Source organism: Delphinapterus leucas, chromosome 15 (assembly GCF_059928025.1).
Source record: "Delphinapterus leucas isolate spDelLeu-1000000601 "Yukka" chromosome 15, BTC_Dleu_Yukka2, whole genome shotgun sequence".
In the NCBI taxonomy this organism is placed as follows: Eukaryota; Metazoa; Chordata; class Mammalia; order Artiodactyla; family Monodontidae; genus Delphinapterus; species Delphinapterus leucas.
The window spans coordinates 14,483,279-14,496,272 of NC_143143.1; the positions used below are offsets into that span (position 1 = coordinate 14,483,279).

At 43.7% G+C, this 12,994-nt stretch overlaps 1 protein-coding gene and 1 pseudogene across 4 annotated transcripts in view; one reads left to right on the forward strand and one right to left on the reverse strand.

Annotated features, from left to right (window-relative positions):
- Positions 1-2,309, forward strand: part of LOC111182292 (chromobox protein homolog 1 pseudogene) — a 61,199-nt pseudogene extending 58,890 nt beyond the window's left edge.
- Positions 2,310-10,060: 7,751 nt separating this feature from the next.
- The window catches only part of TMEM248 (transmembrane protein 248), a 32,178-nt gene continuing 29,244 nt past the window's right edge, over positions 10,061-12,994 (reverse strand). For all 4 annotated transcript variants that reach the window (XM_022588152.3, XM_022588153.3, XM_089895829.1 and 1 more), the window contains exon 7: positions 10,061-12,794. In XM_022588152.3, coding sequence (XP_022443860.1) covers positions 12,774-12,794 — 21 coding nt within the window. In that variant the 3' untranslated portion in view covers positions 10,061-12,773. The remainder of the gene's footprint in view (positions 12,795-12,994) is intronic.

A 12,994-nucleotide genomic window follows, 5' to 3' on the forward strand; every position in this document is an offset into this window, starting at 1 on the left:
CAGTAAGTGGTTCTGGGAAAACTGGACAGCTACATGTAAAAGAATGAAATTCTCCCTAACACCATACACAGAAATAAACTCAAAATGTATTAGAGACCTAAATGTAAGACTAGACACTATAAAACTCTTAGAGGAAAACACAGGAAGAACACTCTTTGACATAAATCACAGCAAGATCTTTTTTGATCCAACTCCTAGAGTAATGGAAATCAAAACAAAAAAAAACAAATGGGACCTAATGAAACTTAAAAGCTTCTGCAAAGCAAAGGAAACTACAAACAAGATGAGAAGACAACCCTCCGAATGGGAGAAAATATTTGCAAACAAATCAATGGACAAAGGATTAATCTCCAAAATATATAAACAGCTCATGCAGCTCAATATTAAAAAAACAACCCAATCGAAAAATGGGCAGAAGACCTCAATAGACATTTCTCCAAGGAAGACATACAGATGGCCAAGAAACACATGAAAAGCTGCTCAACATCACTGATCATTAGAGAAATGCAAATCAAAACCACAATGAGGTATCACCTCACACCAGTCAGAATGGCCATCATCCAAAAATCTAGAAACAATAAATCCTGGAGAAGGTGTGGAGAAAAGGGAACCCTCCTGCACTGTTGGTGGGAATGTAAATTGATACAGCCACTATGGAGAACAGTATGGAGGTTCCTTGAAAAAGTAAACATAGAATTACCATATGACCCCCCCAGCAATCCCACTACTGGGCCTATACCCAGAGAAAACCATCATTCAAAAAGACACATGCACCCCAATGTTCACTGAAGCACTCTTTGCAATAGCCAGGTCATGGAAGCAACCTAAATGCCCATCAACAGATGAATGGATAAAGAAGATGTGGTACATATATACAATGGAATATTACTCAGCCATAAAAAGGGACAAAATTGGGTTATTTGTAGAGACGTGGATGGACCTAGAGACTGTAATACAGAGTGAAGTAAGTCAGAAAGAGAAGAACAAATATCGTATATTAATGCGTATATGTGGAACCTAGAAAAATGGTACAGATGAACCGATTTGCAGGGCAGAAATAGAGACACAGATGTAGAGAACAAATGTATGGACACCAAGGGGGGAAAGTGGTGGAGGGTGGTGGTGGTGCTGTGATGAATTGGGAGATTGGGATTGACGTATATACACTAATATGTATAAAATGGATAACTACTAAGAACCTGCTGTGTAAAAAATAAATAAAATTCAAAAAATAAAGAAATGGACAGGAATGATATAAATTGCAAAATTTTACTGAAAAAACAGAAGAAACAACCTGCTGTCTAAAAATAAAATAAAATAAATTTCAGAAATTCAAAAAAAAGTAAGCATTTTCCTAGCTTATTAAAACTCCTAATAAACTTAACTAAATGTCTATAAATGACTTACCATGTGTCTGTGCCATGACTTTTTAACAATTGTTTTCATGTTTACTTGTTAAATAATTATTTTCCTCAAAAAAAAGCGCCAGTAGCGTGGCCCTGATTCTTCTGAGGCTCGTGGGCGTTGAGCAGCGTCACCCTTTATAGCAGAAAGCTGGCGGGCACTGTGGGGAAAAAACAAAACAAGCAGCAAGTGGAGGAGGTGCTAGAAGAAGAGGAAGAAGAATATGTGGTAGGAGAAGTTCTCGACCATCGAGTGGTAAAGGGCCAAGTGGAGTACCTCCTAAGATGGAAGGGGTTCTTAGATGAGGACGACACATGGGATCCAGAAGAAAACCTGGATTGCCCCGACCTCATTGCCGAGTTCCTGCAGTCACAGGAAACAGCACACGAGACAGACAAATCAGAGGGGGGCAAGCGCAAAGCTGATTCTGATTCGGAAGATAAGGGGGAGGAGAGCAAACCAAAGAAGAAAGAAGAGTCAGAAAAGCCACGAGGCTTTGCTCAGGGTTTGGAACTGGAGTGGATTATTGGAGCTACAGACTCCAGTGGAGAACTCATGTTCCTGATGAAGTGGGAAAACTCTGATGAGGCTGACCTGGGCCCTGCCAAGGAAGCCAATGTCAAGTGCCCACAGGTTGTCATATCCTCCTATGAGGAAAGGCTGACGTGGCATTCCTACCCCTTGGAGGATGATGACAAAAAAGATGACAAGAATTAACTCTCCTGAGTACCAGCCCTTGTCACGTCTGACCGTGGGGTTCGAGTGGGGAAAGGAGTTCTACTTGTCTTGACACCATAGAGGTGGCTTGAGAAGATGTCCTTTGAAGAGCCAGTATAGTTTCTGTGCCCTACAGCAGCCCAAGTGCTTTAAAGCTGCTCTATGCTGTATAGTTTGCACACCCATCCCAGTGGAGGGGAAGGACGGTCAGTGTTTCAAGGCAACCCATTCTGAACTTTACTGAGAAAGGCAAAGGGCCTTCTACATAGGACAAAACTTGCAGGCTGGGATGTGGGAGAGCAGAAGATACTGTAGACCTTCAAAGAGCATCTCCACAACCCACAGCCTTCTTCCCAATAGTGTTAACTCTGCATTTTTACAGCATAGCATGTATGTAGTTTTTGGCTATTACTGGTGTATTATTTGGGGCGGGAGGGATGGGGTGGGAAAGAAGGGAGATGGGTTAGGATCATTTTTGTTAAAATCTGGGGCCTGATTGGGTAAATGGTGAAACAAAGGAAAGAACAACTAATGATGATTTGGTTCTGTGTCCAGAATATTTTATCCTTTCAAAAAATGTCATTGGCAACCTAAATGAGGACTGTGAGAGATCGTTTATAAGCTGTGAATGCCTGAAACTTAGAAGCCAGGGTGTTGCCTGCCTGAGCTTAATGCTGTTCCCAACAAAGGACTAAGCCAGTTACGAAGTTACCGAAGCTGCCATTCTGGGGGATTGAAGCCGGCTGAGGAGGAAAAGTCTTATTGGAGTGTATACACAGGCAGGTCATTCTGTCCTAGAGGTGCTGATTCTTGAAATTGTCAAGAAGACCCTTTCTTCTCCAGCCATGAGGTTATAAATATAAGCTTCTCCACCCAAGCCACTGGCTGAAGTATCTGGGGAAGGGCAGCGGGTGGTACCGGAGGTGGGAGAGGAGGCAAAGACAAGGGCCGGTGCTCTTAGGGTGGAAAGCTCTTAGAGCCTCTGTTTTTTGAACTTTGAAACCATTGGTGGCAGGGTTCAGTCACTGACAGCACAAGTTCACTGAAGCACTTCAAGAGTTGAATGATTTCAAAAGCCCTGGTCTCAGGAGATTAAATTTTCACACTGGGGCAGTGGTTCACTTTAAAACAAAACTTTTTTTTTAATCCTAAGCATTAACTAAAACCCAAAATGCTCTCATGACTCATGAGATCCATCAGTTCTTGACATCATCTAGACCTGCATCTAGAACTCCACTGTAAAAGGCATGTGTTAGGTTTCTGTGAAAACTTTTAAATGTAAACTTTGTACCAACACTGTCAGTTTGTCTTAATAAAATTATAGATTTATATTTTAAAAATCCAGCGGCATACTTGTGTGGGTCTATTTTTGGGCTCCTCTATTTCATTGATCTATGCATCTGTCCTTCTACCAATACTCTATTGTCTTCATTACTGTAGCTATATAGTAAGGCTTATTTGGGTGATTTTATTCTTTTCCAAGATTACCTTAGATATCTAGGGCCTATGGCTTTCCTTATGAATTTTAATTTATAAATTAAAAATTATAAAATTATAAATTTATATAAATATAAAAATTAATTATAAATTAAATTTATAAATTAAATAATCTTTTCTATGTCTAAAAAAACCACTGCTAGGATTTTGATAGGAATTGTATTATACCTTTAATTTGGCAAGCAGTGACATCTTTACTATGTTGAGTCTTCCAGTCATGAACATGATATGTCCCACCATTTATTTATGTCTTCTTTGATTTCTTTTATCAGTATATTATAGTTTTCAGCATATATGTTCTATATATGCTTTTGCTAGATTCATACCTAAGCATTTTTTTAACATCTTTATTGGTGTATAATTGCTTTACAATGGTGTGTTAGTTTCTGCTTTATAACAAAGTGAATCAGTTATACATACACATATGTTCCCATATCTCTTCCCTCTTGCATCTTCCTCCCTCCCTATCCCACCCCTCCAAGCGGTCACAAAGCACCGAGCTGATATCCCCGTGCTATGCGGCTGCTTCCCACTAGCTATCTACCTTACGTTTTGTAGTGTATATATATCCATGCCTCTCTCGCTCGCTTTGTCACAGCTCACCCTTCCCCCTCCCCATATCCTCAAGTCCGTTCTCCAGTAGGTCTGTGTCTTTATTCCTGTCTTACCCCTAGATCCTTCATGAAATTTTTTTTTCTTAAATTCCATATATATGTGTTAGCATACGGTATTTGTCTTTCTCTTTCTGACTTACTTCACTCTGTATGACAGACTCTAGGTCTATCCACCTCATTACAAATAGCTCAATTTCATTTCTTTTTATGGCTGAGTAATATTCCATTGCACATATGTGCCACATCTTCTTTATCCATTCATCCGACGATGGGCACTTAGGTTGTTTCCATCTCCGGGCTATTGTAAATAGAGCTGCAATGAACATTTTGGTACATGACACTTTTTGAATTATGGTTTTCTCAGGGTATATGCCCAGTAGTGGGATTGCTGGATCATATGTTAGTTCTATTTTTAGTTTTTTAAGGAACCTCCATACTGTTCTCCATAGTGGCTGTACCAATTCACATTCCCACCAGCAGTGCAGGAGTGTTCCCTTTTCTCCACACCCTCTCCAGCATTTATTGTTTCTAGATTTTTTGATGATGGCCATTCTGACCAGTGTGAGATGATATCTCAGTGTAGTTTTGATTTGCATTTCTCTAATGATTAATGATGTTGAGCATTCTTTCATGTGTTTGTTGGCAGTCTGTATATCTTCTTTGGAGAAATGTCTATTTAGGTCTTCTGCCCATTTTTGGATTGGGTTGTTTGGTTTTTTGTTATTGAGCTGCATGAGCTGCTTGTAAATTTTGGAAATTAATCGTTTGTCAGTTGCTTCATTTGCAAATATTTTCTCCCATTCTGAGGGTTTTTTGGTCTTGTTTATGGTTTCCTAGCTTTGAAGTTTCATTAGGTCCCATTTGTTTATTTTTGTTTTGATTTCCATTTCTCTAGGAGGTGGGTCAAAAAGGATCTTGCTGTGATTTATGTCATAGAGTGTTCTGCCTATGTTTTCCCCTAAGAGTTTGATAGTTTCTGGCCTTACGTTTAGGTCTTTAATCCATTTTGAGCTTATTTTTGTGTATGGTGTTAGGGAGTGATCTAATCTCATACTTTTACATGTACCTGTCCAGTTTTACCAGCACCACTTATTAAAGAGGCTGTCCTTTCTCCACTGTACATTCCTGCCTCCTTTATCAAAGATAAGGTGACCATATGTGCGTGGGTTTATCTCTGGGCTTTCTGTCCTGTTCCATTGATCTTTCTGTTTTTGTGCCAGTACCATACTGTCTTGATTACTGTAGCTTTGTCGTATAGTCTGAAGTCAGGGAGCCTGATTCCTCCAGCTCCGTTTTTCGTTCTCAAGATTGCTTTGGCTATTCAGGGTCTTTTGTGTTTCCATACAAATTGTGAAATTTTTTGTTCTAATTCTGTGAAAGATGCCAGTGGTAGTTTGATATACCTAAGCATTTTTAAGTGGTTGTAAATGGTACTGTATCTTTAATTTTACTTTCCTTTTTTGTTGATGAAAAGTGGACGTTTTGTTTATTTTTTAAATATTTATTTGGTTGCGCCTGGTCTTAGTTGCGGCACGTGGGCTACTTAGTTTTAGCTCACTGGGTCTTAGTTGCAGCAGGCAGACTCCTTAGTTGTAGCATGCAAACTCTTAGTTGCGGCATGCATGTGGGATCTAGTTCCCTGACCAGGGATCGAACCCAGACCCCCTGCTTTGGGAGCGTGAGTCTTCACCACTGCGCCACCAGGGAAATCCCAAAAAGTGGACATCTTAGATAATACATTGTAGCAACTGTGGATTCTGATTTTCCCCCAAGGCTGATGTTATTGTTTTGCTTTTAGTAAATTGTCTATACCCAATCTGTGGAAACTATCTTCTCCATGGTATGTAGCCCATGATGTCTCTGCTCAGTTTAATTTATATTTTTAATTTTTGTAAAATAAAAACTCCCGATTGCCCCTGGATCTGTACAGCACAGGAGACCAGCAATGACTGGTTTGAGGTTCTGATCAGACACTCGAGCCAGTAAGGCTTTCACCCTTTGCTCATAGGTCTGGGGGCGAGTGGGGAAGCCTATTCAAAATTCAGTCTGTTTTCAAGCCTATCCCAGCTTTTACTTTCCACCACAGAGCTTGTGCTTTCTTGGGTCTCCCGTGTGTGTGCACACAGCCTCCCACTCAACCAGGGATGTGTGGAACCTCTCTGGTTCTCTCTTTTCCAGGAGTTCCTTGGTAACTTTCTATAGAGTCCACTCGTCTGCCACCTGCCCCAAGTGGGACTGCAGCCTCAGGCTAACAAAGTTGTGGGCTTTCCCCGTTCATTTCCTATTGAGTTTGCTATTTTTACAGACAATGCCATTGCACACGGGTCTTTCACCTTTCCCTCCAGATCAAGCCCAACAATGAAGCTGCTAGTTTTTAGAGACACCTTCACCCTGGTAGCACTACAAGCTGGGGATGAGGGGGGAAATGGAAGCAGCTCCAGGCAAGATACTCAGTGTTCTTTCCTGAAGTTCAGCAAGTTTTTCCATAAATAGATGCTTCTCAATTTTTTTAATTTACTTGCCTTTGGTCAACTTCCAGCGCCCTGAAATGGCTGGTTTAGACAATTTTGTCCTGTTTTATAGTTGCCCGACACTTTGCCAGAAATATCCAGGCATTACTGAACCTTTCAGCTTTGGACAGCTTGGGATCCAGCTGGGATCCAGACTCTACCCTACCAGCTACAGCCCCAGTGGGTGAATCAGCCTTCTGTAAATGAAGCTCTCCATTCAAAGCAGACCTTGCTCTGCTGGGGAGGGAAGGCTCAGTGTCATGCAGCTTTGGGGCTGAGCTTGCAGGACCAGAACTCAGTACATAACCAGCAGACTGATCCCTGCGTCCTCCGACATCACTCCCTTGCCTCATCCCAAGGTACCCACTTTATCAATCGGTGCTCGTGACTGCAGATGGGCTACGTCCTAGTCTCTACATCTTCCATCAGAGAGGTCATGAGAAGTGTCATCTTTCACATAGTTCAATGTGTACAATGGATCAGATCACTGGTGGCATTGCACCATTAACCTTTAACTTCTCCAGGGACCAAAGTAGGGAGGGTGTGAATAGGACCGTAGACAGGGCTTGTGGGCTCCTCTCTGGTCCTGTTTCCACCAACTGACCCCCAAGTGCTGGCCCCTACACCCCCACCAGATCCCCTGCATGGAGGGGATCTAGGTAAGCAGGCTGACTCTGGGCCTCCACAACTACAACCAGCATTTATCCTCTATAGGCTCCACACATTTTGATTCACTGAATCCTCACAAGAACCCTAGGAAGTAAACGCTATTATCAATCCTTATTTTTACAGATGAAAAAAAAATGGTGGCAGAGAGTATAAATGAAACTTGCCCAAGGATCCCCAAGAGAAAAGTTGGCAGTGACAGAATTTGAACCCAGACAATCCGGTTCCTAAGCCTAGACCCAAGCTGCTAAATACCGTGTTCTCTTGCCTCCCCGCATGCGGCCATCTGTCGACGACCTGGTCACTATTATTGCTGGCACTAGGACAGTGCTTTTGAAATTGCAGGCTGCCTGCCTTTAAGTTGGCCATGCAAGCAATTTCGTGGTTAAGCCCGGTTTTTCAATTAAATAGAAGAAACTAAAAATTTTGAACATCAGTGCGTGTTATGTGTGGTGAGGGTGGTTTTTATTTCATGAAATTTGTTTGTTATCAACGCATCCTTTTCAGACATCAGTTCTCAAATCCTTCAGCGAATGACAGGGACTCATTGCAAAGGCAACACCACTGTTGATGGAAGACTAGAGCTTAGAGGAGATCTCTTTGCTTTGCTAGTTCTCATCTACCAAAGGTAACCAGAGGTGACCCACTAGCCTTGCTCTTGGACACCCTCCACAGCACACTGTTAAAATAAATGTTTCCAGAGCGCCAGGCACTGTTCAAAGCGCTTTGTTAACCTGCTTCTGGGAATTCCCTGGTGGTCCAGTGGTTAGGACTCCGTGCTTTCACTGTCGAGGGCCCAGGTTCAATCTCCGGTCAGGGAACTAAGATGCCACGGTGTGGCCAAAAATGACCCCCCCAAAACAAAAAAACCTTCTCAATCCTCACTGCAATCAAGTGGGTACGGTTATCCTTATTTTACAGATGAGGAAACAGGCACAGAGAGGTTAAGCCACTCAAAGTTACGTGGCCCGTCGGAGTTGGAGCCAGGGTTTGGACCTGCCATGCCGATTCCAGTCCTGAGAATGCCCTTCCTGGACCAGACGGCGCTGCAGCATCTCCCTGCAGAGCCTGTGGCCTGCCATGCCTGTGTGGCCACCCCGTCAGCAGCCTGGAGGAATCTTGTCCTCAGGTAAGAAGACAAATCCCTGTAGGACTCCCATCCTCCACCCCGTAGTAAGCCAGGGCCCCAGGAGTACAGTCTCTGCCCTCCGCATGGAATGCTCCAGACCAGAATTCCCCCCTTTGTGTGTGCCTTCAAAGCACACCGCTTTCAAGATGGCTGCTGCGACCACCGCAGCTGAGGTGTCACAGCCATCATCCTCACCCAGGTAACCCTCTTTATCTCATCACTGGCTGCCATGAGATTATAAATATATTTCTGTGTGTATGGACCGTCTCCCCCACCGGAAGGAAGTACGAGAGGGCAGGCATTTTGTCTATGTGCTGCTGTGCCTCTAGCTCCTAGATGGATGATGGCACATACGAAGAACCCCAGAAAAATTTGTTATTGAGTGACCAAGAGTTTGGAGTAAAGAGGGTGAATAACCTCAAAAGCAAAACTTAACCCCCTTCAACCTGCTATCTGCTCCTGCAATGGTCAAACCCCGCTAGTTCATCCATCATCAACAACTAGCATGGTATAAGGAGTTTGGGGTCTTCAGCGACAAAAAAAAAGATGGGCTCTCACAGACGGGCCGAGAGAGAGTTTGTTCAAGACAGCAAATAAGTTCACAATGAGCTGGACTGGACTCCAGAGCACACCTCGGGTCTGTGCATTCACTCCGCTTCTCTTGAAATCCGCAAGGACAGTGGACGCATCCGAGGACCTTTAGGCACAGTGCACCCACCAGGACAAAGAGGTGCTAACAAAGCACCATCTCCAACTGGACTTGTGGGCTGGGTCCATGTCAGATTTTACAGACGGTAGGGAAGGAAGATGTGAGCTCTTATTCTCCAAGGGCTTCTGCATCGCGATGGAAACACCACACTCAAACCTCCGAGTCCGAGGAGGGAGCAGCGTTCCACGCACTAGAGACGGCAGGACGAGGCGAAGGAGGTAGAAGCAAAAGCCCGTTGAGGTGTCCCATCCTCAGCACTGTCCTGTCCCACAGAGCACCCAGAGGCTGGCCCCTACCACCCAGCCCCTGCTGGAGAGCGAGGGAGGGAAGAGCCACAGAGCCCCTGCCCACTGGGAAAGGGAAAAATTCACGTTAGTGAACATGACTGCCCTTTACAAATGCGGAGGGTGCATTTCCTGGCAAAACAGGCCTGGCCCATAAGGGAGCTCTGTGCCGGGAAGTCAGAGCCGGCTTCTGGAGCCCCGGGCTGAGTGCACACGGAGGGCGCGTGTATAAGCGAGAAGGGTGTCTTTAAACTCCCATCCCCATGCAGATGCTCCTCACGCTCTGTATTATGTCCTCCTTCCGGGCAGGAGGTGGGTCAGCTCTGCGAGCACTTGTTGGTCCAATACACTAGAAGCGGTTTGTACTCTCAGCGAGAAGACCCGTGTGCTTGGTGAGACCCAGAAGGATACCACTGCCCGCCCCTCATCCTGACGACGGGTGACACTTGGAAAGAACAGCTTACAGAACACCCCCAATTACTTACCTCACATGTTCTTCCCTTAGAAAACACCCATCAGACAGAAGGAAATGGAGACACAGCAAATTCAGATTTTTTATTCTGGAAAGCACATATGCACATATTTCAAACACAGAAAATTAATCTGGGAGTGAATGCCGTAACAGATCAGCTACTGATCATCATGCAGCAAGGTAAGTGAAATGGATTCGCTGGCCCTCGAAACCCCACAGTGCCTGCAGGAGGGTTGAAAAACTAGGATGCTGAATCCCTACGTACTGCCAAAGAAAATGCAACCGAAGTGGCAGGTTCCTAATGACGAGAAAAACTTACAGACAGATAGAATCAAAACTGATTCAAGTCATACAGTGAAAGGACAAAAGGAAAAAGGAAAGAGATCAATATGATCTGAAACAACCATTTTAATAGTAAGTTGCTGACCTTTTATTGGACTCTGGTCCAAGATGCCTGAGGATGAGCCAGTGTTCCTGCACGGGGTCACCCCTGAATGGCAGACAGACCCTGTCTGTGACACTCTTCTCATCCTGAGGCCCCCCAGCAGGAGACAGCAGAGGACGAGGCCTTGTCTGCTAGTGCCCAGGTAGTAACAGGTCCTCTGGGCTTGCTGAGGGTCAGTGGGCCCAGGCCCCACGGGCTCCCCTCCTCCCTTGGTACACCTGGCTGACGCTGGGTTTCCGGAAGATCTCTGAGAATCACCTGCGAGGGAGAATGCTGGATTTTAAAGTGAGTGACCTGACCTCATGACAAGTCATACCATCCAGGCATTTTTGGCACTTCCTTTCCTCACGCCTAACAGTGTCCCTGCTCCCCTGGCTACAGATGCCAGCCAGTCCCTGTGATTAAAACAAGGGCCATTAATGTTAGCAACAAGCTGGACTGAACAAACCAGTGAAGGTGACGCTTTTCACCTGTCTTCCTTTTCTGTTACTCTGCCAGTCCTAAATCTATTCCTGTAACTCCACTTCATGGGGGTTTTAGTAATTCAGTAGCAGCTTCCTCTAAAATCTGTTCGTCTTAGTGATACTGTTGTTTCTAAAGGCCAAGCCAAATGGCTCTTTCTCAATCTTGTCTCAAAGTCTCTAAAGAGAAAACTAAATTAACCGGTTAGCCATGCATCATGTAAGCAACTCATATCATAAAAAAACTGGATAGACAAGTATGATTACTGCGCTTGAAACGTACTAAAAGGAAAAAAAGGAATATTAACATATCAAGTTACTATGATGATTATTTTAATAACAACCTTAAGTAAAAGCCCACAAATGTTTTCCATTTAAGAATGCCTGGATATTAAAAGAAAAAAAAAGCCTGGGATAAAATGTTCTAGGCCAATATATTTCAGACTGCAGGGCTGGTTCTAATTTAGAACAGAATACAGACCTGGAGTTAAGAGAAAGAAGTGCTGACTGACAGTCGCGCCCAAGGTTTTAACTGCCCTTCTGCTGTAACATGGCTTGGGAGAACACAGAAATCATTAACGACTATGGGCTAAGGCAAAAAGCTATTAAGAAAAAGAAAAATGGTAAGAATACAAGTAACAAGAAAGGGCTGGAAAAGATGCACAACTGTTTTAAAATGAAGACGGTTTGGAAGGAAAACAGGGATGAAGGAATTAGATCATCAAAATGTTATAGGAAAGAAAAATGCTTTTGGTTTTTCCTGATAAATGACAAATCAGAATTGCTTTCCTTCAAATTTCACAGGCCTCGTTTACTTAATGTTACTGATCTACTACTAGTTGCCATTTCCTTCTGAGAATGTTAACTGCATAAAAATAAATGCAAAAAACCCAAAAAACACCCAGGAAAGAAAACCCATCCCCTCTTCAAAGAAAACAAGAAACCTTGTCATAACTATTAGACCGACTCATCACCCTCTCTCTCCACACTGTCATCTGCATTCCAGAAGAGAACAGCTCGTTTTCACTCTAGAGCCGTGTGTACTTCATTTTTAAGCCCTTTTGAGTGAGGAAGCTGTTTTAACTTTTATAATGGGGGGAAGGGACAACAGAGAAGAAAAAGACAGTGGAACATTCTGTGCCAACTCAACTCAAACAAGACCGAATTCCTCGCTGTCCACGTGGAAAATGAAACTTAGATCTGTACCATGTAGGTGACTTTTAAATATTTAACTTTTTACTCAAGATAAAAGCACAAATCTGTCTTATAGTATTAAAATGTGACTATTTTTTCTTCAAAGGAAAAAAAAACTTAGAAAGATAGGTATGTTTCCTTGCAAGCAAAATGGAGAAAAAGGTATTATTGTTGTTACTATAATTATTAAGCCACAGACACATAAAATCCACAAAATGGATTGGGGTGGCTTTGGAAATGCAGTATCATATCAAAGGTGCAGACTGTTTTGAACATTCTGTACAGATCGGGCTGAAACAAGAACCAAAGCAAACCTCAACCCCACCAGCAGTGAAGCGCCTCTGGGACCCTGGGAAAGACAGCATGGCCTGCTCCGACGGCGAGGTCACGAATCTTCTCCGGCGCTACTCAGGATCATCCCGCCAAGTCCGCAGGTGAGGCTGAAGGGTTCTGGCGCTGCCCAGTGCGAAGCACGTGCATCATTGGACCAATTTCTGAACAGATTTTTTTATAAATATATACAAATCAGTTACAGGCACTTGAAATGTCTTTGGCTGGAATAACCCAACATTGCAAGATAATGTATTCACAGAGTGTCCAGGCCCAGGCTGGGTTCAGCAGGCAATGATTATGGTTCTCTCAGTCTCTCTCAGAAAACGGCAGCCGTGGGATTAGGCATCAGCCAAAGCCACCTAGAAGAGAGCAAGACGGCAGCCCAGTCACGCAGCAAAGCCGGGATAACTCGGCCCCACCAGCACTCTTACCAGGTTCTGGTCCTATCCCAAACCCAGGGAGCCACACCGCACACATCTATCAGTCAGGGGAACTATTAAATCCCTAAAAAAATAGACCTCTAGGAGGGAATGAATAGAAATCTGAGCCTCCTGCAAGA